General features: G+C 34.3%; 4 protein-coding genes across 4 annotated transcripts; all 4 read left to right on the forward strand.

The window, feature by feature from the left end:
• Nucleotides 1-1,189: 1,189 nt before the first annotated feature.
• On the forward strand, nt 1,190-4,390 carry LOC111797492. Its single transcript, XM_023680500.1, has 5 exons — nt 1,190-1,372; nt 1,714-1,827; nt 3,411-3,490; nt 3,633-3,757; nt 4,074-4,390. The coding sequence occupies exons 1-5, from the start codon at nt 1,320-1,322 to the stop codon at nt 4,143-4,145; spliced, it is 444 nt and encodes a 147-aa protein (XP_023536268.1). The 5' UTR covers nt 1,190-1,319; the 3' UTR covers nt 4,146-4,390.
• Nucleotides 4,391-4,551: 161 nt separating this feature from the next.
• On the forward strand, nt 4,552-6,332 carry LOC111797491 (probable carboxylesterase 17). Its single transcript, XM_023680498.1, has 2 exons — nt 4,552-4,972; nt 5,263-6,332. The coding sequence occupies exons 1-2, from the start codon at nt 4,951-4,953 to the stop codon at nt 6,222-6,224; spliced, it is 984 nt and encodes a 327-aa protein (XP_023536266.1). The 5' UTR covers nt 4,552-4,950; the 3' UTR covers nt 6,225-6,332.
• A 1,128-nt stretch (nt 6,333-7,460) lies between these two features.
• LOC111797746 (probable sugar phosphate/phosphate translocator At5g25400) lies at nt 7,461-9,173 on the forward strand. Its single transcript, XM_023680865.1, has one exon. The coding sequence runs from the start codon at nt 7,650-7,652 to the stop codon at nt 8,703-8,705; it is 1,056 nt and encodes a 351-aa protein (XP_023536633.1). The 5' UTR covers nt 7,461-7,649; the 3' UTR covers nt 8,706-9,173.
• A 1,226-nt stretch (nt 9,174-10,399) lies between these two features.
• LOC111797570 (AFG1-like ATPase) lies at nt 10,400-18,357 on the forward strand. The gene is made up of 14 exons (XM_023680616.1): nt 10,400-10,808; nt 11,244-11,380; nt 11,484-11,626; nt 11,755-11,900; nt 12,061-12,140; nt 12,294-12,551; nt 12,909-13,019; nt 13,627-13,749; nt 14,748-14,869; nt 14,938-15,007; nt 15,955-16,047; nt 16,314-16,441; nt 17,146-17,287; nt 17,670-18,357. The coding sequence occupies exons 1-14, from the start codon at nt 10,679-10,681 to the stop codon at nt 17,802-17,804; spliced, it is 1,818 nt and encodes a 605-aa protein (XP_023536384.1). The 5' UTR covers nt 10,400-10,678; the 3' UTR covers nt 17,805-18,357.
• The last annotated feature ends 1,032 nt before the right edge of the window (nt 18,358-19,389 follow it).

The raw sequence follows: 19,389 nt of genomic DNA on the forward strand, positions 1-19,389 counted from the left end.
TTTGTGCGCAGCAATTTATGCTCCCACATGACATGCAATTAATTATTGGCGTAGCTAATTGGTCCAATAAAATAGCTTCAACCGTTTTTTTTAATAAATAAATTAAAAGATTTATAATAGGATCATGTTATTATAAAACCCTACGAAAAAAACTCATTTTTATCTCCAATTTTATATCAATTTATACCTTTAAAGTTTTTTAAATTTTATTAAATTTGAAATAACTTTTTAAAGGTTAAAATGGTAACTTTCTTTTATTATTTAAAATTAATATTACAACAATTTAACCATAAAGAATATATCATTAAAATATTAATTTATTTTTAAATTGTACTAGAGATTTATAAACAAAATAATTATATATATATATATATAATCAAAATTGAACTGGAACCACAAAATTTGAAGGGGAATGGATGGTTGAAGACGTTCCTTTGGTCTAAGGAAATTTGTGGGGTGATTTTTTTAGTTTATTATTATTTTCTAAAAATATACTTATTTTAAAATTTTCATTTTTCAATATAATTTTTATTAAAAAATATAAACAAATTCTAATAAATAAATATATTTATAAGCAAATATATATTCTACCAACATAATCTATAAAAATTTAAATTTGAATATTACCATATTTAACGATTAAAAAATATTTTATAACAGGGTCTTTAATTTAAATATCATAATCAGACCCTATTTATCTAAAAAAAAAAAAAAAAAAAAAAAAAAAAAAAAAAAAAAANGAATCTCCTCTTTGTTCGGGACGAGTCCCTAGCCCCCAGAGTAAAATGGACATTAATATTTTCAATTGACATATAACATCGCTTCTAGCTTATCCTTAGTCGACATGAAAAACTAATTTATAATAATATATATATATGTATATATATATATATATAAAATATATAATATTATTATAACAATTTTTTTTTTTTTTTTTGTGGGGTTGAAGATTGATTGTGGTTGATTAGATTTCAATGATGTAGTTGCTCAATTAATGATCCATCCCAATCCACAATAAAAGTCTTTGCTTTAATTTCAATAATATTTAAGGAAATAAATAAATAAATAAAAAGAACAGTCAAGTCATAGTCCGGATTATACTGACCTCGACGTGGATACGCTATTATAATTCTCGAATCGGATTCCACTATATCTGTTTCCAAACGAGTCCTAATTGTGGCCTCGAGGGAAAAAGGGGAAGAAAAAGGGCGCGAGCGAAAATCTGGGATTGTTAGATTTGTTCCCAGGCTTCGAGGAGAGAGATTTTTTCCTTCAGAAATTCCGATCGAAGAGTTGAAGCAGGCGGCGAAAGATTAGGTATGTTGCTGGCTGTGCTGATTGCCAACTCCGTCGGCAACATTCTCGTTGAACGGTACTGTTTTCTTTTCCCTTACGCCGTGTGGCTTGATCGTTTCCACTGGATTTTCATGTTTCTGATTTGCTTTATCGTGAGAATGTGAATTGAATGGTTTTTTTTTTGTGTGTGTGTGTGTGATTGATCGATTTTTTTTGTAGTTTTATTTGTCGACTGCTTTTATGATTGTATGAAATGTGCGATTAGCTTCAGATGTACTCCAATTAGAGTTGGAATTGACTTGAGAATAATTTAGTTTTTAGGAGTGAAACAATGCTGCATAACGCGGATTGCAGTGCCTGGCATACTCTAATTTCATGCGATTGAACGGTCGATCGTGATTTTTATTTGTTTATTAGGTTCCATGGAGTTCCGGCAGAGGAGCGATTGCATTGGCGATCCTTTCTAGTGAAACTAGGAGCAGATAATCTCAAAGGTGCAAAAAATGAAGAGCTCTTTGTTGCTTCACACAAGTGAGTGAAATCTTCCAATCATTTCTTTAGAAGCAATTCTGAATACCTCGCAGTGATGCATTATACTTGAAACTTAGCTTTCATCCCTTAGCATTTTGATCTCATAAAATATAAGGACTCGACCATAACATTTTCATAGCGCAAGGGAAATGGACGAAGTTTCTTTGCGTGATTATTGTTATAGTGTATTACTATTGTGATTCTTATGAAGCCAATACACAATAATATATAAGGTGCCGCTTTGACGTTAGTTTTTGCATGTTTAATGCTCCATTATTGGATTACTGCAACATATGAAACCTTGATCCTTACATCAGGAATAAAGGAAGTATATTTAATGTTTTAAAGTAAACTAACCAAAAATTGCATTGATTTTGAGTTGTTGAAAGGGTTTCCTGAAACCAAAATTTCCTTATATTTTAAACAGTTGAGAGAATGAAAGAAACTAGGGACAAGCTGATTTGAATGATGAAGTCTTTGGTATTCAAGTGACAGCGTCTATATAAATCAAATGTAGTAAGGGGAAGAAGTCGTTGAACATAATTCGGTACCTTTGATCTCAATTATTATTCCTGCGTAACATAAATCAATTGGGACATAATCAGGCAACTTCCTCGCTTAATGTATATCGTCAATGGTATCCACTCTGCCAATCATTGGCTTCACAAATAACAGACTCTTTGTTAAGTTCCATCTATTTTAAAAGCCTCTTGGTTACCAAACCTTGGAATTGCCTCCAACCTACAAAGTAAGGTCTTGAAGATGGATTAAAACCTTTGAAAATTGAATGAAGAGAAATCTGTTCTACCACTTTTCTTTCACTTTAATGTCAATAATAACGTTTCACCCCTGCCTGGGATATTTTGAACTTACAAAAGATCCAACATTTTACTTCCAGTTAATTTGTTATGGTCTGAGTATTCATTTATCTAATTGTCCTTCCAAAATCTACTTTTCATCCTTCTTCCACCTCAAGAAGGAGGTAGTAAGCTACACCTTTGTTTCTTGTCCAAAGAACAAAGTAGCGAGCTACATCTACAAGCCTCTAAGGGCTTCTTGAACTACCGTTAGAGTGTTTGGAAGTTGCCAAAGGCATCTTTCCATGAATACTTTGGATGAAATTATGCAACGAGCTAGTTTTCTTTTGTTCTATTTTTTTTTTAAATGTGAAACCATGCTTTCGTCGAGAAGGATGAAAGAATAACAGTGAAATAGCTTCTTCTGCAATCACTATTACTAAAGTAACAAGGGTTGCGTTCTTAGCTCGAATGGTCACCTAATAATGATAAATGGTTTTACTGCTAAATAAAATACATCCCTAAAAATATTTGGACATTCACTTCGATAATTCCATTTTCCCCCCTCAATCATCAATAGACCGCCCTGCTTATAAGGGAATCTTAAATAACAAGGTTAGCCAGTGGCTTGAATAAAAGTGAACCTTCCCCCTTTATAATGATGAAAGCATTACTCGTACATTAGATCAATCAGTCCCTGTCTATTTTGTGGCACTACTCAATGGATTGTTTTACTGTAGCTGGTTTTACCTGTTCAATCTATCAAAGTTTATCTTTTTGTAACAGGTCTGTATATATTGTTTACACCGTGCTTGGCGATGTTGCAGTTTATGTTGTTGGGAAGGATGAATATGATGAATTAGCTTGTAAGAAAATGACAATTCTTCCATTTTCTTTGGACTCATTCCCAACCTCCCAAGCGGGGTTTTTTCTTTTAAGAAAATCTTTTGTTTTGCCTGATCCTTGTGTTATTTTCCTCTGTATTAATTTCATTTTCACTTCTTCAAGTGGCAGAAGTGATCTTTGTAGTAACGTCATCAATAAAGGATGCCTGTGGCAAAGCTCCAACTGAGCGCTCGTTTCTCGACAAATATGGAAAGATTTGTTTGTGTCTTGATGAAATTGTCTGGACGGTATGCCTTTTCTGTTTCCCTCACTCAGAATCTTTCTTGTAGGTTTTGTGAGGCTCAAGGCTCATAATCGAACCAGATACAGTGATAAACATTCTAAACATTTGGACCTTTAATTCAAGAAATTTGCAACTTTCAAGGAGCAAAGATTTTTACACACGGTCTTCCTATTCTAAAAAAACAGAAAATGCTTTGCAAAATGTCTCTCTGAACAGAAATTTATGGGTATCTCATAGTCGCGAAGAATATAAAAAATATTACATATCGACTGCGCCTCTGCTATTTTAGATCTTACTGATCTGTTTTGATGTTTGTGAAGGGCATCTTGGAGAACACGGAGAAAGACAGGATCAAGAGGCTGATAAGGTTAAAGCCTCCCAATGAGGTTTGATTAATGAAACGGCTGCATCAACTAATGCCAACATTCGTTTCAGCTCTGTGGAATAATCATCTTGATTGATAAGTTTACTCTACTACCCTATTCTATTTGGCTTTCATATTATTCTTTATCGAACTTGTTCGGTTTTTAAGTTCGAACTCAAAGCTGTGATGAATTGGAGAAATTGTTTGGATTAAGATTTTAATGCGGGTAGGAAGCTTGAGAATACAGACTACATTTGCATGTTCGTTCTCCTAGAATGCAGTGGGATTATGAAGTGAATTCGTAGTTGAGAACTTAAGAGTTGTGCTTGAAGTAGTATTTTTTACTTCTTTTATGGTAAAAAAATAGTCACTTCCCTCTGCACCCTGGGTAGTTTTTTATTTTATATATTTTTTTTACCAGGCAACTCGACTTTAAACTGGCTAATAACTCGGACAATGGCTCGAGTTATAGTAGTTAATCTAAATATTCTATGACTGTCGTCTATTTAAAATTTCGTATTCATTTCTTAGCAACTAAATGAAGTTGGGTTAAATAGTTGTTTCGTCTGATTGTTTGAGGTACTTGTAAGTTGGTCCGACCTAGTGGTCGTTAGAGCCGATGAAAAAAGTCAAGGGGTTTTTTTAATCTAAGTTTAGAAGCTTTTCCCCCTTTTATCGTGATTTAGAATTATTGTCAATTTTAGTTGATTTCGAGACTACATTTGAAGTAGACATTCTTTAAATTTTCAAATAAAATTTCGACTTAAAACGATGTGACAGGGACTAAGAACGAGGAGGGATTTGAAATCTCGCTCTCACTACCACACGATTTGATGTGCTCGACAAGCTATTCAAGTTCGTCCCTTTTTTTTTCCCACTTAATTTCAGTTTTCTTTTAAACTTCCCTAAGCGTCTAACCACTCTGAAAATAAAAGTACACCTAATACTCAACTGCTAAAGTTGTTTCTATTTTATTTTGGGGCCAATCTGATTTGCATGATCAACGCCAACCCACCAACATACCTTTACAACTTCAATTACTATGAACTCTTACCCATATAAAAACCTCACAAACTCTCTTAAAACTCCAATCCAAAAGAAAGTCTCTAACACTTTTTTTTCCGGCTCAATTATCACCTCCCAAGTATTTCGTGCACGAATGGCATTGATAGGAGAAGCACCGGGGTTCCTTGAAGTATACTCTGATGGGTCAGTTCGACGCTTGATTCCTGAAGTCGTCGTCTCAACTGATAACCAATCATCTAAGAATTATAAGTTCAAGGATGTCGTTATCGACCCCAAAAAGCCAGTTACCGGAAGGTTGTTTCTTCCTAATGTTACTGGTAATCATGTAGCAAAACTTCCTATTCTTGTTTACTTCCATGGTGGTGGCTTTTGCATTGGCTCAACTACTTGGATGGGTTACCATCACTTTCTTGGAGGCTTGGCTGTTGCATCTAATTGTGTTATCTTGTCCATCGACTATCGATTGGCACCGGAGAATCGACTTCCAGCAGCTTATGAAGATTGCTACAGCTCACTTGAGTGGCTCGCCCATCAAGCAAGTTGTTTCGAGCCATGGTTGCAAAATGCTGATCTTTCTCGAGTCTTCCTATCTGGAGACAGTGCAGGAGGCAACATTGTCCACCATGTTGCAGTCAAAACCATGAAGACCAACATTTCCAACATGACGCTCAAAGGATTGATGTTGATTCATCCGTATTTCGGGAGCGAGAAACGAACCGAGAAGGAGAAAGCAGAAGGGGTAGAAGGATTTGTGGAAATGAATGATATGTTTTGGAGATTGAGCATACCGAAAGGTAGCAACCGTGATTATTTCGGATGTAACTACGAGAATAATACACAAGAAATGAGTAAAGAAGAGTGGAGTAAGTTCCCAAATGTGGTGGTTTTTGTGGCTGGCTTGGATTTCTTGAAGGAAAGGGGAGAGTTATATGTAAACTTCTTGCAGCAAAAGAGGGTAAAAGTGGTTAAGCTGATAGAAGCTGTAGATGAGTCTCATGTATTTCATGTATTCCGTCCCGAATCCGAGTCCACCCGCTTGCTTCAAATGCAGATGACTCAATTCATGAACACCTTTAATTAAGCTCCGTTAACCTTTAGGACTAATGTTCGACTAGAAACACTACAGTTACAATAGTTGGTTCATTTGTCGGGATTTGAACTCGAATCTATTGCTTAGAAGATAATTATCTTAACCGTTGGACTACAAACGCTAGAGTTACAATGACCATGACTAAAAATATATATATATATATATATATATATATATATGAAGTTACATTTTTTTTATAAGACACAACACACTATTAAAATAATAATGTTTGTTTTTTAAAAATAATATAAAATAACCATTCTAAAAAATTAAATTATTAATCATGTACCTCAATAATATTTGTCATAAAAAAGAATTACATAAATAATTAAATTGATATATTACCAATAATTAATGTTTTTTATTTTGTAATTATCATAAATATTCATTTTTTATTGAATTATTAAAAATAGTCACATCAATATATATATATATATATTAATGATATTATTCGTTTTAATATTTTACGGTTATAATTTTAAAAAGTACCTACTTTATTATTTTATTCATTTTTAACGAAAACAAATTTAATTTTCACCTTCAGTAAATTAATGATGGACGGTCCCTTCACTGCAATAACATGTGCTTCTGTTTCCAATTTTATTTTCCACCGTTTCATTATTTTGCTTAATTTTTACTATAAAGATGTTTTTATTAATAAATGTTTTTAATTAATACATAAACAGATAACGAGATTCGAACTTCTAACTGACAGTGACAATATATATATTCTCATTGTTTTTTTTTTATTAAATAGAGGCGGGAGAACAGAGAATTTAATATGTTTTTTTTAAATGATAGTATGATGTGTTATTTTCAGTGAAATAAATGTGACGACATTAACCTTTTTTTTTTAATATAGTTCAATTATCGATGAGTTATTCTGTGATATATTTTTAATCGCATTTAATATATTTTTTTTATTATATAGAAAATAGACTATATTAACTCTTTTTTCATTATAATAAAAATATCGAAACAAAAATAAAAATTTTTTATTTTAATATTTAAAAAAATTATGAAATTAAAATATTATTAATATAGTTTTTGTTAAGTATATATTTATATTCAATTTTTAATTGGACTGAAAACAGCAAAATAAGACAGATTCTTCCCATTTTAGACCCTCTATTATTTATTTATTTTTTAATTGTTTATCCAAAGCCAAATGAAAAATAAAATAAAATAAAATAAAATAAAAAACAAATTAAGGAAAAGAAAAAAAAAAAAAGGGAATTTATTTATTCTCCCAGATTTCGCTCCCTTTCCGTCTCCGTCACTTTCTTCTTCCCTGAACCGAACTCAAATCAAGCTCGGTTCCTTTCTCTGAATCTCCATTGCTGATTTTTTTTTTTCCTGCAGATTTCTTGTTGTTCTCCCTCTGATTCATCTCCGATTTCCCCCCTGATCGGCGCAATGGGCAAAGGAAGTTTTATCAGTGACAGTGTTCTGAAGAAGATCGTCCTCTCCTACACCTATGTCGCCATTTGGATCTTCCTCAGCTTCACCGTCATTGTCTACAACAAGTTCATTCTCGACAAGAAGATGTATGATTGGCCTTTTCCGATTTCCCTCACCATGATCCATATGAGTTTCTGTGCTTCTATCGCTTTTCTTCTGATTCGCGTCTTCAAGCTCGTCGAGCCGGTTTCCATGTCCAGAGATCTATATATCTCCTCTGTTGTTCCAATTGGAGCGTTATATTCTCTCTCTTTGTGGCTTTCGAATTCGGCGTACATTTACCTCTCTGTCTCGTTCATTCAGATGCTCAAGGCTTTGATGCCGGTCGCTGTTTATTCGATCGGCGTTCTTTTGAAGAAGGAAGGTTTCAAGACGGAGACGATGGTGAATATGTTGTCGATTTCGTTTGGCGTTTCGATTGCTGCTTATGGTGAAGCGAAATTCGATGTTTGGGGTGTGGCTTTGCAGCTTGGCGCCGTTGCATTCGAGGCGACTCGGCTTGTTCTGATCCAGATTTTGCTTACCTCTAAAGGAATCTCGTTGAATCCGATTACTTCTTTGTATTACGTTGCGCCTTGTTGTTTCGTCTTCTTGTTAGTGCCGTGGATCTTCGTCGAGTATCCAATTTTGAAATCTGCTTCCAGTCTCCATTTCGATTATGTGATCTTCGGCACCAATTCACTCTGCGCATTTGCCCTAAATCTCGCTGTGTTCTTGCTCGTTGGAAAAACCTCCGCCCTAACGATGAACGTCGCCGGCGTCGTCAAGGATTGGCTCCTGATCGCCTTCTCGTGGTCGGTGATCAAGGACACCGTGACTCCTATCAACTTGTTCGGCTATGGATTGGCTTTCGTTGGGGTTGGGTACTACAATCACTCGAAATTGAAGGCTCTGAAGGCGATAGAGGCGCAAAAGAAGGCCACTGAAGCCGATGAAGAGACAGGAAAATTGCTGGAGAAAAGAGAGAACGACGGATTGGGGAGGAAGAACGAATCCAAAGACTTGAATTGAAACCTGAAACGAACACAGAATATAGCAATAAATCAGGAAAAAGAAGAGAACAAAGAGAAGGATCGAGATGAAGAATTGGGGTAGCTGCAGAATTTGGGATCTCTTCATCACAGCTCAAAAATTCAGGTTATTTTCTGGATTTCTACTTCTGGCTGTTAGTAATATTATTAGGTGTTTGAGATTTTTGCTTTTGTTGGTTGATTATGATACCTGCAGCCATTGATGAACCTGATGAGTTTGTAGAACAACAGAATCTCAAATCCCATTTTTGTTTCTTTTTCTTTTCCTTTTCCTTTTCCTTTTCCTCTTCTTCACAGCATCATCCTCTTCCCCTTCTTCTCTCCTGCATTTCTTTAGAAACTTCCTTCTTTGATTCAATGAGGGTTCTGCTCAGTGCTTATTTATTCACTTTTTAGGTTGTATTCCATTGTTCTCTTGTTAGTGATACTCTGATTAGATTTGGCCTTCTGGATATTGTGGAGAAGTGGCATTTTCAAAATATCTTTTGTTCCAACCTTTCCATTCTATTCATAGATACGAACCTCATGAACCTCGGACTTGATGAATAGGTATATTCTCGAAACTACGAAGATGTAACTTAACTTAGGCACACGAACGAAGAAACTTGGACAAATCTTTTTTTAGCTATGACACGGCACGAAAACTTGCGATGTTATAATGTTACTCTTGACTTTTTGTAAAACTATACTTAGAGTAGAAACCCGTTGAAGAGTTGGGACCTGAATAGATGTTTGTTCGATAGATGTTTGTAAGAACATTACGAGCGGATAGTTTCAAAACGTTTATAAAAGTGTAATATTGCAAGCATTTTTTCGTAATTTAGTCAATATTTTCTTATTGATTAAGTTCCAACCAATCGAGAATGTTTTTGATTTCGTAGTACGACGATTTTCGATTTAATCGAAATCGAGTGCTCTCAACTTTTTGTTAGGTAACGGGTAACGGCGAGTAAATGAGAAGCTCGACAAATGTCATTAAACCCATGACCTCGAACCAAGTCATCCCTAATATGAGCACCAAAAACCAAGCTCATGACCTGGAACATTCAGTGAACATGGGTATGTTCAATTTTATCCTTAATTTCAGCACCAAAAACCAAGTCATCCCTCCCATTCAATGCCTTATAAAAGTATACCTTATTGCCTTTTTTGGACAATCCTAATTTCTAGTCTTTTAAAATCTTATAATATACCGAGAAATGAAATTACCATTTTACCCTTTTTTTTTCTTTCCCGGTTCGGAACTTGGTTCTTCTTTAATCTATCGGTTTTAGTCTTAAACTTTTAATTTTGGTTCTCTCAAACCTACGATATTTTACTCAAAGACATAAATGTCTTAATCACGGTTCAGATTGGCTAGCAAATGATTTAAACTCGTTAACTAAATGGAAATGAAAATTATCTATCTCTGTCCGTATCTCGCTCCACTTTCTTATTTCCATTTATTTGAGTAAGTATATTCATTTTTTTACGACGTTATATTAAAATTTTCTTATAATGTATTATTGAATTTACGAGAATAATTTATATTTTTTAAAATAGAAATGATCAATTAAAAATGATTTAAAATGAATATATTTTTTTAAAATATAAAAAACATTAGAAAAACATTGCAAGATGGGAGATTAAAAGGGAAGACTCATCGAACTCGTATCTTCAAACATGAAAGGATGATGTCCCATTAAGGACCGTACGATTTATTTCCTTCTAGTTTCTAGTTATCCAACGGTGATATTTCTATCCACGTCATCTTCGCGCGGTAATTACCCTGTTGCCAACACGTGGCTGGTTAGCGGGAAGAACAAGTCGCTACTTTCCATTTTCGTTGCAGTTTGCAGTTTTGGTGCATCAACGATTTGGCGCTCTCGGTTCTGGAAATTGCAACGCTTTCTTCTTGCAGAAACTACACGCTTTACTTCGAGACGAAGAAGGAGAAGAAATTGTGATTCGAAGATGAAAAGAGGACCTTCGACTTCAACAATTTATTCGCTATTGTCGCTGAGGTTCACTCGTCAACAATCTTCGAAGCTCGGCGTTGATCCGCTTAGTGTTCGATTCCTCTCTTCGTCTGCGAAGTCTCCAGGTCTTTATCACATTGCTATTCGCATTATATGTGTGCATTTTATAATGTTGAGTATGAAATTAGGATGTAGTGTATGCGTGTGGAGGTTCACTCTCTAGCTTATGCACAGTACAGTGTTATTGTGATGGTTACTGGTTAAGGATTCATGAGAGAGTGAATTCCTTGCTTTATGCGTCGTATTTCTGATCGTGATTTGGTATCTCTTTGATCGCTGATGCTCCTTTAGTTTGATTTCTGTTCTCTATGATACGTTTGACGTTAAAGCATTGCATTGATCGATCTCATTTTCTCGGATTCGAACTTGCTGCTTATTCTGAGCTATGCGAGTTTGTGTATGATCCATATTTATATAGTGTAGGCGCTTTGGATTCCGTGGTACCGTAGTCTTGGCCGCATCTGTATTTCAGACTTGTAATATGAAATTCATTCTTGCAGGGCTATTAAGCCAGTATAAGCATCTAGTTGAGCGAGGGGAGCTACAGCATGATCCTTTTCAAGAGAGAGTGGCTTCCGAATTGGAGAGTTTGCTTGGAAGATTGGAGCAATATGAAAAGGATATGGAAGAGTATCATGTACCAATTGGAATTGATATTACTATAATGATCCGAATGTCAGATATGCTTTTATTCTTACAAATAGGTTGAAACCTAATACTAAGGCACTTGTACTTTTAAGGTAAAACTAGCTAATTGGAAGCAGAGTAGGGAGAACGAGAGACGCAGACTTTTAATGGAGGAAGCCGAGTCTAAACAACAGGGAGATGTATGGACATCAGTAAACAGGCGCCGAAGCAAACTTGCTGAAACACTGATGTTTCGGTTAGGCACACTCCTTTTCACAGTCACCTTTCCGAGCTTAAAATCTTCAGCAGTACCATTTATGCTTCTGATTGTGATAAACTTTGTAGAATCTGATCTTTGCAAGTATTTATTTATTTTTACCTTAGGAAATCTTCTGAAAATATTGAACCTGGAGTTGGTAAGTGGGTTTCATACCTTAACCGAGAGAGGAAGTTGGATTCACTTGTAGGTCGTTGTCCTTCTGCTCCACATGCTCCTAGAGGACTGTACATATATGGCAATGTTGGAAGTGGTAAGTTTCTGACCACGATAAAATTTTATATGGCAAGCTTGGACATTAGTTACCACTTCACATTGATTTATGCTTATAATCTGACTATCACTGTGATTTATGCTTATAATTTTACAATTAACTTAATTCTGATTTGCTGAACTAATTTCTAATAATCCAGGGAAGACTATGCTCATGGATATGTTTTACAATGCTACTGAAGGAATTGTTAAACATCGTCAAAGGTACCATTTCCATGAGGTGAGGGTTTATTTTAGTTTGGAAAATTTGAGACGTTTGACTAAACATTAACAATCTATTTCAACAATTGTGTTAAGCTTTACTGTTTCCGAGATAATGCCTTCTTTTTTCCAGATTGGTATTGGTATTCAAGTTTACTCCATTATATGGCAGGCTATGCTTAAAATTAATGAAGATATGCACAATATATGGAAAAATCAAGTGAGGGAGAAATCTTCACAATCAAGCATCTCGAGTTGGATTATGAATCTCCCTTTCGATACAAAAGTGAAGGAGTGGGTTGCAGCAGAAGAAAAATACAAGCAAGAGGTACAGATGAAAAACATTCTTCCTGCTGTTGCTGATAAATTTCTGGTTGATCAACAAGCAGGTCAAGTAGGAGCTAGCATTCTTTGCTTCGATGAGATACAGGTAAATGAAAAGAAACTAAGGGAAAATTCTTACTGTTATGTTTTCTTCAACATTGTACTATTCCTGATACAGTCAAGATAAACTTATAAATAATAGCGGGTCATGCATATTGATGTGAAAGTCTGAGAACTAGGATTTTGAAACTATGGGGGCTAACTTAGGAAAACTAGAGTTTTGAAAATTTGGAGTGAAAGATGAGGTGTTTATCATGGAAAAAAGGTTGTTTTTTTTTTTGTTGCTAATATCTGAGTTTTGTTCATGCACATTTTGTGTAAGCAAACAGTTTGAAATTAGCTACCAATGATTCTATTCTATTCATGATTTTAATATATTGGGTTATTCTGCTTTCTCTTTCAGACAGTTGATGTATTTGCTATTGTAGCCTTATCTGGAATTGTAAGCAGATTGTTGAGTACTGGAACAGTTCTTGTAGCCACCAGCAATCGAGCTCCAAAGGACTTGAACCAGGTACCATTCTAATTGAAATGTTGAAGGAGAGAAGATACACTAGCTGGTCATTAGAACTTTTAATTTTACATGTTTTTAATTTTCAATCTTTCTGGCTGGTGAAGTCTGGTATTCAGATTTACAATGTGATCAGGTTTGACTAAGTTTTTATGCAGATGAAATTGAATCTTTGATGGAGCCAAGTGCCCCAAAACATGTATAGTAGTTTGAGGGTATGGAAAGATAAACTGGTCTGCATCTCGAAGTTTTAGACTTGGAAGCTAAAAAATTATTAGATCAACTCTTCTAGTGAGTGATTCTCTGAACAATAAAGGGTACTTTGAAAGATCAACTTCTAACATATTATTTTTTAATCAATTTATTACCATGGAATAAGTACCTTCTTAAAGTGGCCATTTTTTATCTTCATCAGAGCTACTAATTGAACGATGGGATCTAAACAGTAGGAAACCATAATTATCAAAAGGGACACTGTGGTAGAACATTAGCAGAATGTTAAGGAGAAAATTCAAAATAAACCGCTTAAACAATCAACAAGAGGGTATACAGTGAACTTGTATATGAAATTCATCCTCTTGATTGTGTTAGACGGATTTTGTTAATCCAGGATGGCATGCAGAAGGATATCTTCCAAAAGTTTGTCACCAAACTGGAGGAGCATTGTGCATTTGTTCTTATTGGCAGTGAGATTGATTACCGGCGCTTTATAGCCCAAAGGTCTTTTGACCAGGTGAGATTATTAACACTGTAACAAGGTATTCGAGGAAAAACTGCACATACAATTTTGAAGTATCTGTCGTTGAGTGTACATCTTACCCACATGAATATTTCCACCTGGAGCGTTTACATCAATTGGAATTTTGAAAACGCAATTTCCTGTCCAACCCAATTTATCTTTAGTTACTTGCTTAATATCATGACAGAAAGTTATGCTATCATAATCATGAGTTATAAAGCACAAGCACTTTAGATATGAATTGAATTCCCCGAAACTTCTTGGATACTTAAATTATAGTGATTTTTTTAATGAAAAACAGCATATCTATTTTAACCTTATAATTGTATGGATATATTTGATTTTGAATTCTCTTTTCCTATTTTGAATCGCTTATGTTTTTTCTATGTTCTCAATATATGTTTTTGTTAATCATGTGCATCTTTTTATATTGTATTTTTACATCTTCCTTTCCTATTTTTGAGAATGTTGAGTTGGTTGGTTCATGGCAAACCATGTTTGTGTTATAGATTATGACTTGTGAGAGAGTGGTCAATGTTTTGTATTGGCTATCGACTGAGGGAACCGATGCCTTCTCATCCACTCGTGCTATTTTGATGTTTCCCATTATGATAGTTGTCTCTCTTANTTATTTTCATCACTTATGGATGAATATGGATTTCCAGTTTCATCTAATTATTGGTATGCACATTAAGAATTTTATTTTGAATATGTAAATTGAATTAGGATGACAGAGCTCATGTAAATTGTAAGGGCTTAAGTCACTNTACCATCATATCTCACCCTTTTGGGTGACTTTTCAATCTTTGAATTTTTTGAGCTTGTGAATTGCGATTATTGTCCTTATTGATCAATCATTTTGACATCGGTGCACTGGATGGTTTTAACACCAGACATGGGCAGTGTGAGATGTTAATAATCATTTATTGGTTGCAATTTCTTTCCTACAGTGGTTCAGTTTTTTATTCATATATCGTTGAATGTACATGTAGGTGCATTATTTCTGGCCTTCAGATTGCACTTCAGTGGGAAAATTTGAAAAGATGTGGGTCGAAATCACCAGCCAATTGGGAGGACAAATCACCTCTGAGACTATTCCTGTGATGTTTGGAAGGTACTGACTAAACTTAACTCAAATGTGTTCATTGAGGATGCTTTACCAATTGTATGTATATCAATCAGAAAATTGGAGGTGTCAGAAAGCTGCAACGGAGTGGCACGATTTGCATTTGATTTTCTCTGTGGTCAACCGGTATCATGCTTGTCTTTCTACTATTAGCACAATGGTGTGTGTTTTTTGTGAGGTCATATGTAATGATCTACAATTGATAGTTAACACCGTTTTATACATTGGTGGACATCTCCATCAATTGTTAGTACAATTATATCTGTGAGGGCATATATAATGTTTTTATCTTTTCTTTTTAACGTCATGCTGAATGTTTTATGTGGGAAGTCCATCTCTTATGTTGGTTCAAAACTCCTGACCTTTATTAGTTGCGTGGCCTTGTAGCCTGATGGTGGAAGAAGTGGTACCAATTAGAAAATCTTTAAGATAAGGTCTTGGTGAAGGGTTTTCTTATAGGTCAATGTAAAAAGGGAAAGGTTTGGTACCTTTAGAAAAATCCTAAAAGAGATAGCGTTAGTACAAAATGCTCTAATATGGAGGATTGCTGGTCCATGGAAATTAGTTGTTGGCTTATCAATTTTGCCAGAGCCCTTTATGACGCTGAAAAGTTTGACTTTATGAGGCTTTCTTCATCTCTTGAACCAATGCATTCCTATCTCGAGAAAAGTGCATTCCTATCTCGAGAAAAGATAGATTGATTTAGACATTTGCACTTTGAGAGGTATTTGAAGGTTGTAACTCGTGTATGTACTTAATGAAAAATTGGCGTGTCATCCTTGATCAACATGTTTACAACCCTACTGGAAATCGACAATCCTTAAATAATGTGAGAATCTTGCTACGGTGCCTTTCTTTTGGAAGCTTGAATACAACAAAATACGTAGTTAAAAGCATTTGGTTAAAAACTTTAGATAGAAATCACGTTATCTGTTATGACACATAAAACATTAACAAAATTTGGTAGATAAGTCACTTTGATGTTTTTCCTTGGAGCTGCTCTTCCAGTCTCTTCTGTAAATTTGAGACCTTTTTATGATTGGCGCCAATTGGAAGATTTTCTTTTTCCTTAGGTAGGTGCTGCAGATTATATTGCCCTAGCCAAAAACTATCACACTGTCTTCATATCTGACATCCCAATGATGAGCATGCGCATTCGTGACAAGGTATGAGAAATTATTTTCTTTCAATATTTTTGCTGTGATCTTAGTGAACCTTCAAATTTCAATCAGGCAAATGTTACCAGCCTAAGTGGCTAAATACAATTTAAGTGTGCATATTGTACTGGCTACATACCCTTGGTAATTTACATGCGTATTAAATGAATGTTTCTCCCTATGGCCTTCGACATCTGTGAAGTGTAAAATTGAATATCTTTCTTGCTGCCCTCCATTTTCCCTCATTTTAAGCTTAGTGAATTACCTTTTCTCAGGCCCGGCGGTTCATCACTCTCATTGATGAGTTATACAATCACCATTGCTGCCTATTTTGCTTGGCAGCTACATCAATTGAGGACTTATTCCAGGGCACGGAAGAGGGTGCTCTTTTTGATTTGGAGAGGTAATTGTTCCTCTTGTGTTTGGGTTGAACATTACTCTTTTTTTTTGGGGGGGGGGAAGCTCTAAGAATGTGAATACTTCCATCGTGATTTCATTTCATGCTTGAGTATGCTTATTTATTTTTGAAATGAACAACGGCTTGAAGAGTTTGGCAAACCGATTGCGTTGAGTAAATATTTAATATCAATCATAAGTAATATTGAATTTGCTTTGTCCTTTCCTCCAGTGTCCAGTCATTCTGCAATTTGAGAACATGTCTTCCTAGGGTAGGCAAAAATATTTTGGTTTAATGCTACAAGACCCATTTTTGGTGTGTTTCATCTGTTTGTTTAGAAAGAATAAGAGATTCTTTCAGAAAAAGTCAAGCGAGCGGTAGGTCAAGGAAAACTAACTGTACATCTTTCTAAGCCTTTTGAAGAGATTGAAGAAGACCAAGTATACTGAGTACCACCACATCAACTTTATGCTGCTTCTGTTCTGAACCTTAGAATGAGACAGATTTAAGTCTTGCATGCAGATATCTAGGTCTTTTATGAGCGTATATGCATATTGTTGGATCATGGATCATTTTGATTTCCTTGCTTAGTAGTTAGATCGACCCACATCATTCAGTTTATAGATTACTAACTTTGAAATTGATTCTATCTTTTGAGCATCAATCTAGGTTTTGCAACTATGCTATAAACTTTGTATTTCTGGTTGCAGTTTTCAGTTTGAAACAGAGGCAGAAGGGGGAAAGCTTCGTCGAAACGTCCTAGTGGAGGGCAATGTAGGATCAGTAGGTGCTCCAACTGCAATTGTGTCAATGCTATCTGGTCAAGAAGAGATGTTTGCATTCCGTCGAGCTGTAAGTTACTTGTCTCCTTAGTTTCTATAATGGTTCTTGTATAATTTGCAAACAGTATTTACTCAAACCAACAAGTTCGTTTAGTACTTGGTAGAATGCTCTGAGTATTATGATTCTTTTTTTTTTTTTTTTTTTTTTTTTCATTTTATTTTTACTTTTATTTTTTTTTTGAAAATTAAGCTTATATACACTCAGCCAAGTTTTGAAAACTACAAAAAGGTCCAGTTTTGTTTAAAAATCCTTTATTCTCAAGTTATTTCAATCACATTATTAATTGTACGGTAACATCTGTGTCCATTTCAACACGGTGAGCTTTGGAAAACTATATATATTACAAAAATGAAAATCTTTTGTTGGTCACATAGTTCTGTTCGTTTTATAGGTTTCTCGATTGATTGAGATGCAAACACCTTTATACTTGGAGGGAGTGCGAAACCTTCATCCATATTTCCAAAGACGAGAACCAGAATCATTAGTTGATTCAGCAGCCAGGCTCCATTTTCAGCAATCATCATGACTTTATAAGGTACTCGTCCACTGCTCAAATTCTCTCTCATTTGGGATAAGTAGGGGGAAGAGAGAGAGAGATAGAGAGAGCGCCCTCTCCATCCAGATTAAAATATATATATCATATATTTAATTCTCTAGAGCTGACTATTCTATTGCATCTGAGGCCTGTTATAATAACCGAACAGAACAATATAAGGGAATTCAAAATTTAAAAAATCCCATTAGGTAGTATTAAAAAGAAGATAATAACTTCATATACTTTAAAGAATGCTTACTGCCATCATTCCCCTCTTCCTACTCATTCATAATGTTATATCTTTTCACCTCTAGTCAATTGATTATGTATTGAGCTAAACCTGCAACTTCTTTGTCTTTAATACCCAAGTTAAAAGATTCTTGGTAAGATTCCTTTTTGTTTGATCTCCCACATGCAGATTGGGAATTTCATGTGTTGAATTCTTTAAAAAATCCGATCGCAATGCGATCGGTTGAATGATATGTTTAGAATACATACTTATAAAATGTTAGTAGAAGTGAGGAGCCATGTTTTTGAGTTCGAAGTTGGAAGCTTTCTAGGCCTCCCTACGACATTACTTACCATATCAGATGCTATGAAGTTTTTATTTAACGGTTAAAAAACACTTCAGTCTCTTGAACATAAAAAAATAAATTGTTATATATTAAAATTAAAGTACTCTTAGTGTTATGAATTAGTTTTTATTTAACTCTTTCTTGTACCGCCTAAAAGGTTTTCAATTTTTTCTTCCTATGTTAAAGTATAAAGTTGGTCTAGAAAGTTAAAATTTGGTCTACGGTTGATAGAGTTGATATAACTATGGAGACTGTCTTTTAAAATCATTTTAAACTTGGAAGTACTTCCATTGTTATTGGAGATGTTCTTAGGTGTTTTATTTCCATATTTGTAAATCATGTGTTCTTTTATATATATTATTACACTAATTAATATTCTCCATTTCAAATGACCCAGCCAATCACTCGGTGATTTTTCATTTTAAAAATAATTAAAGAGTTTAATATTATTTTATAGTAGGTAGTTGTTAAGAATGAGAAATAGAAATAGAAATAGAATTGGGAAGGTGTGTATTCTCGTTGATATTGATATCTTTTGAAATCTTTTGAAAAAAATAGGATAGAGGAAAATATAAATAATTAAATATTGATAATAAAATAAATATACTCTAAATCAAATTAAAGAATATTAAAAAATATTAAGATATAATATCTAAGATATATTCTATAAATAATATATTGTTAGTTTGTTTTAAATAGTTGAGGGCGATTTTAATTGTCGTCCATTGTGAATTGTCCATTGTGAATTGTCCACGTGCCTGACCAATGATGACTTGATGGCCATTGGTCAGGGTGGTTCTAAATTAAGCCAATTATACTATTACCTCCAAAATTTATGGTTAAAGTTTAATTAAAAAATTTGAAGTGTATTTAATATGTTTTTTTTTATTAAATTGATTTTTTTTTTTTAAAAAAAACTGACTGGTATGTTAGATGTAAATTTGAATTTTGTCTCAGAGAGTTTAGAGATCAATTTAACTTAATTTTATTTATTTATTAAA

Source organism: Cucurbita pepo, chromosome LG06 (genome assembly GCF_002806865.2).
Source record: "Cucurbita pepo subsp. pepo cultivar mu-cu-16 chromosome LG06, ASM280686v2, whole genome shotgun sequence".
Lineage (NCBI taxonomy): Eukaryota > Viridiplantae > Streptophyta > Magnoliopsida > Cucurbitales > Cucurbitaceae > Cucurbita > Cucurbita pepo.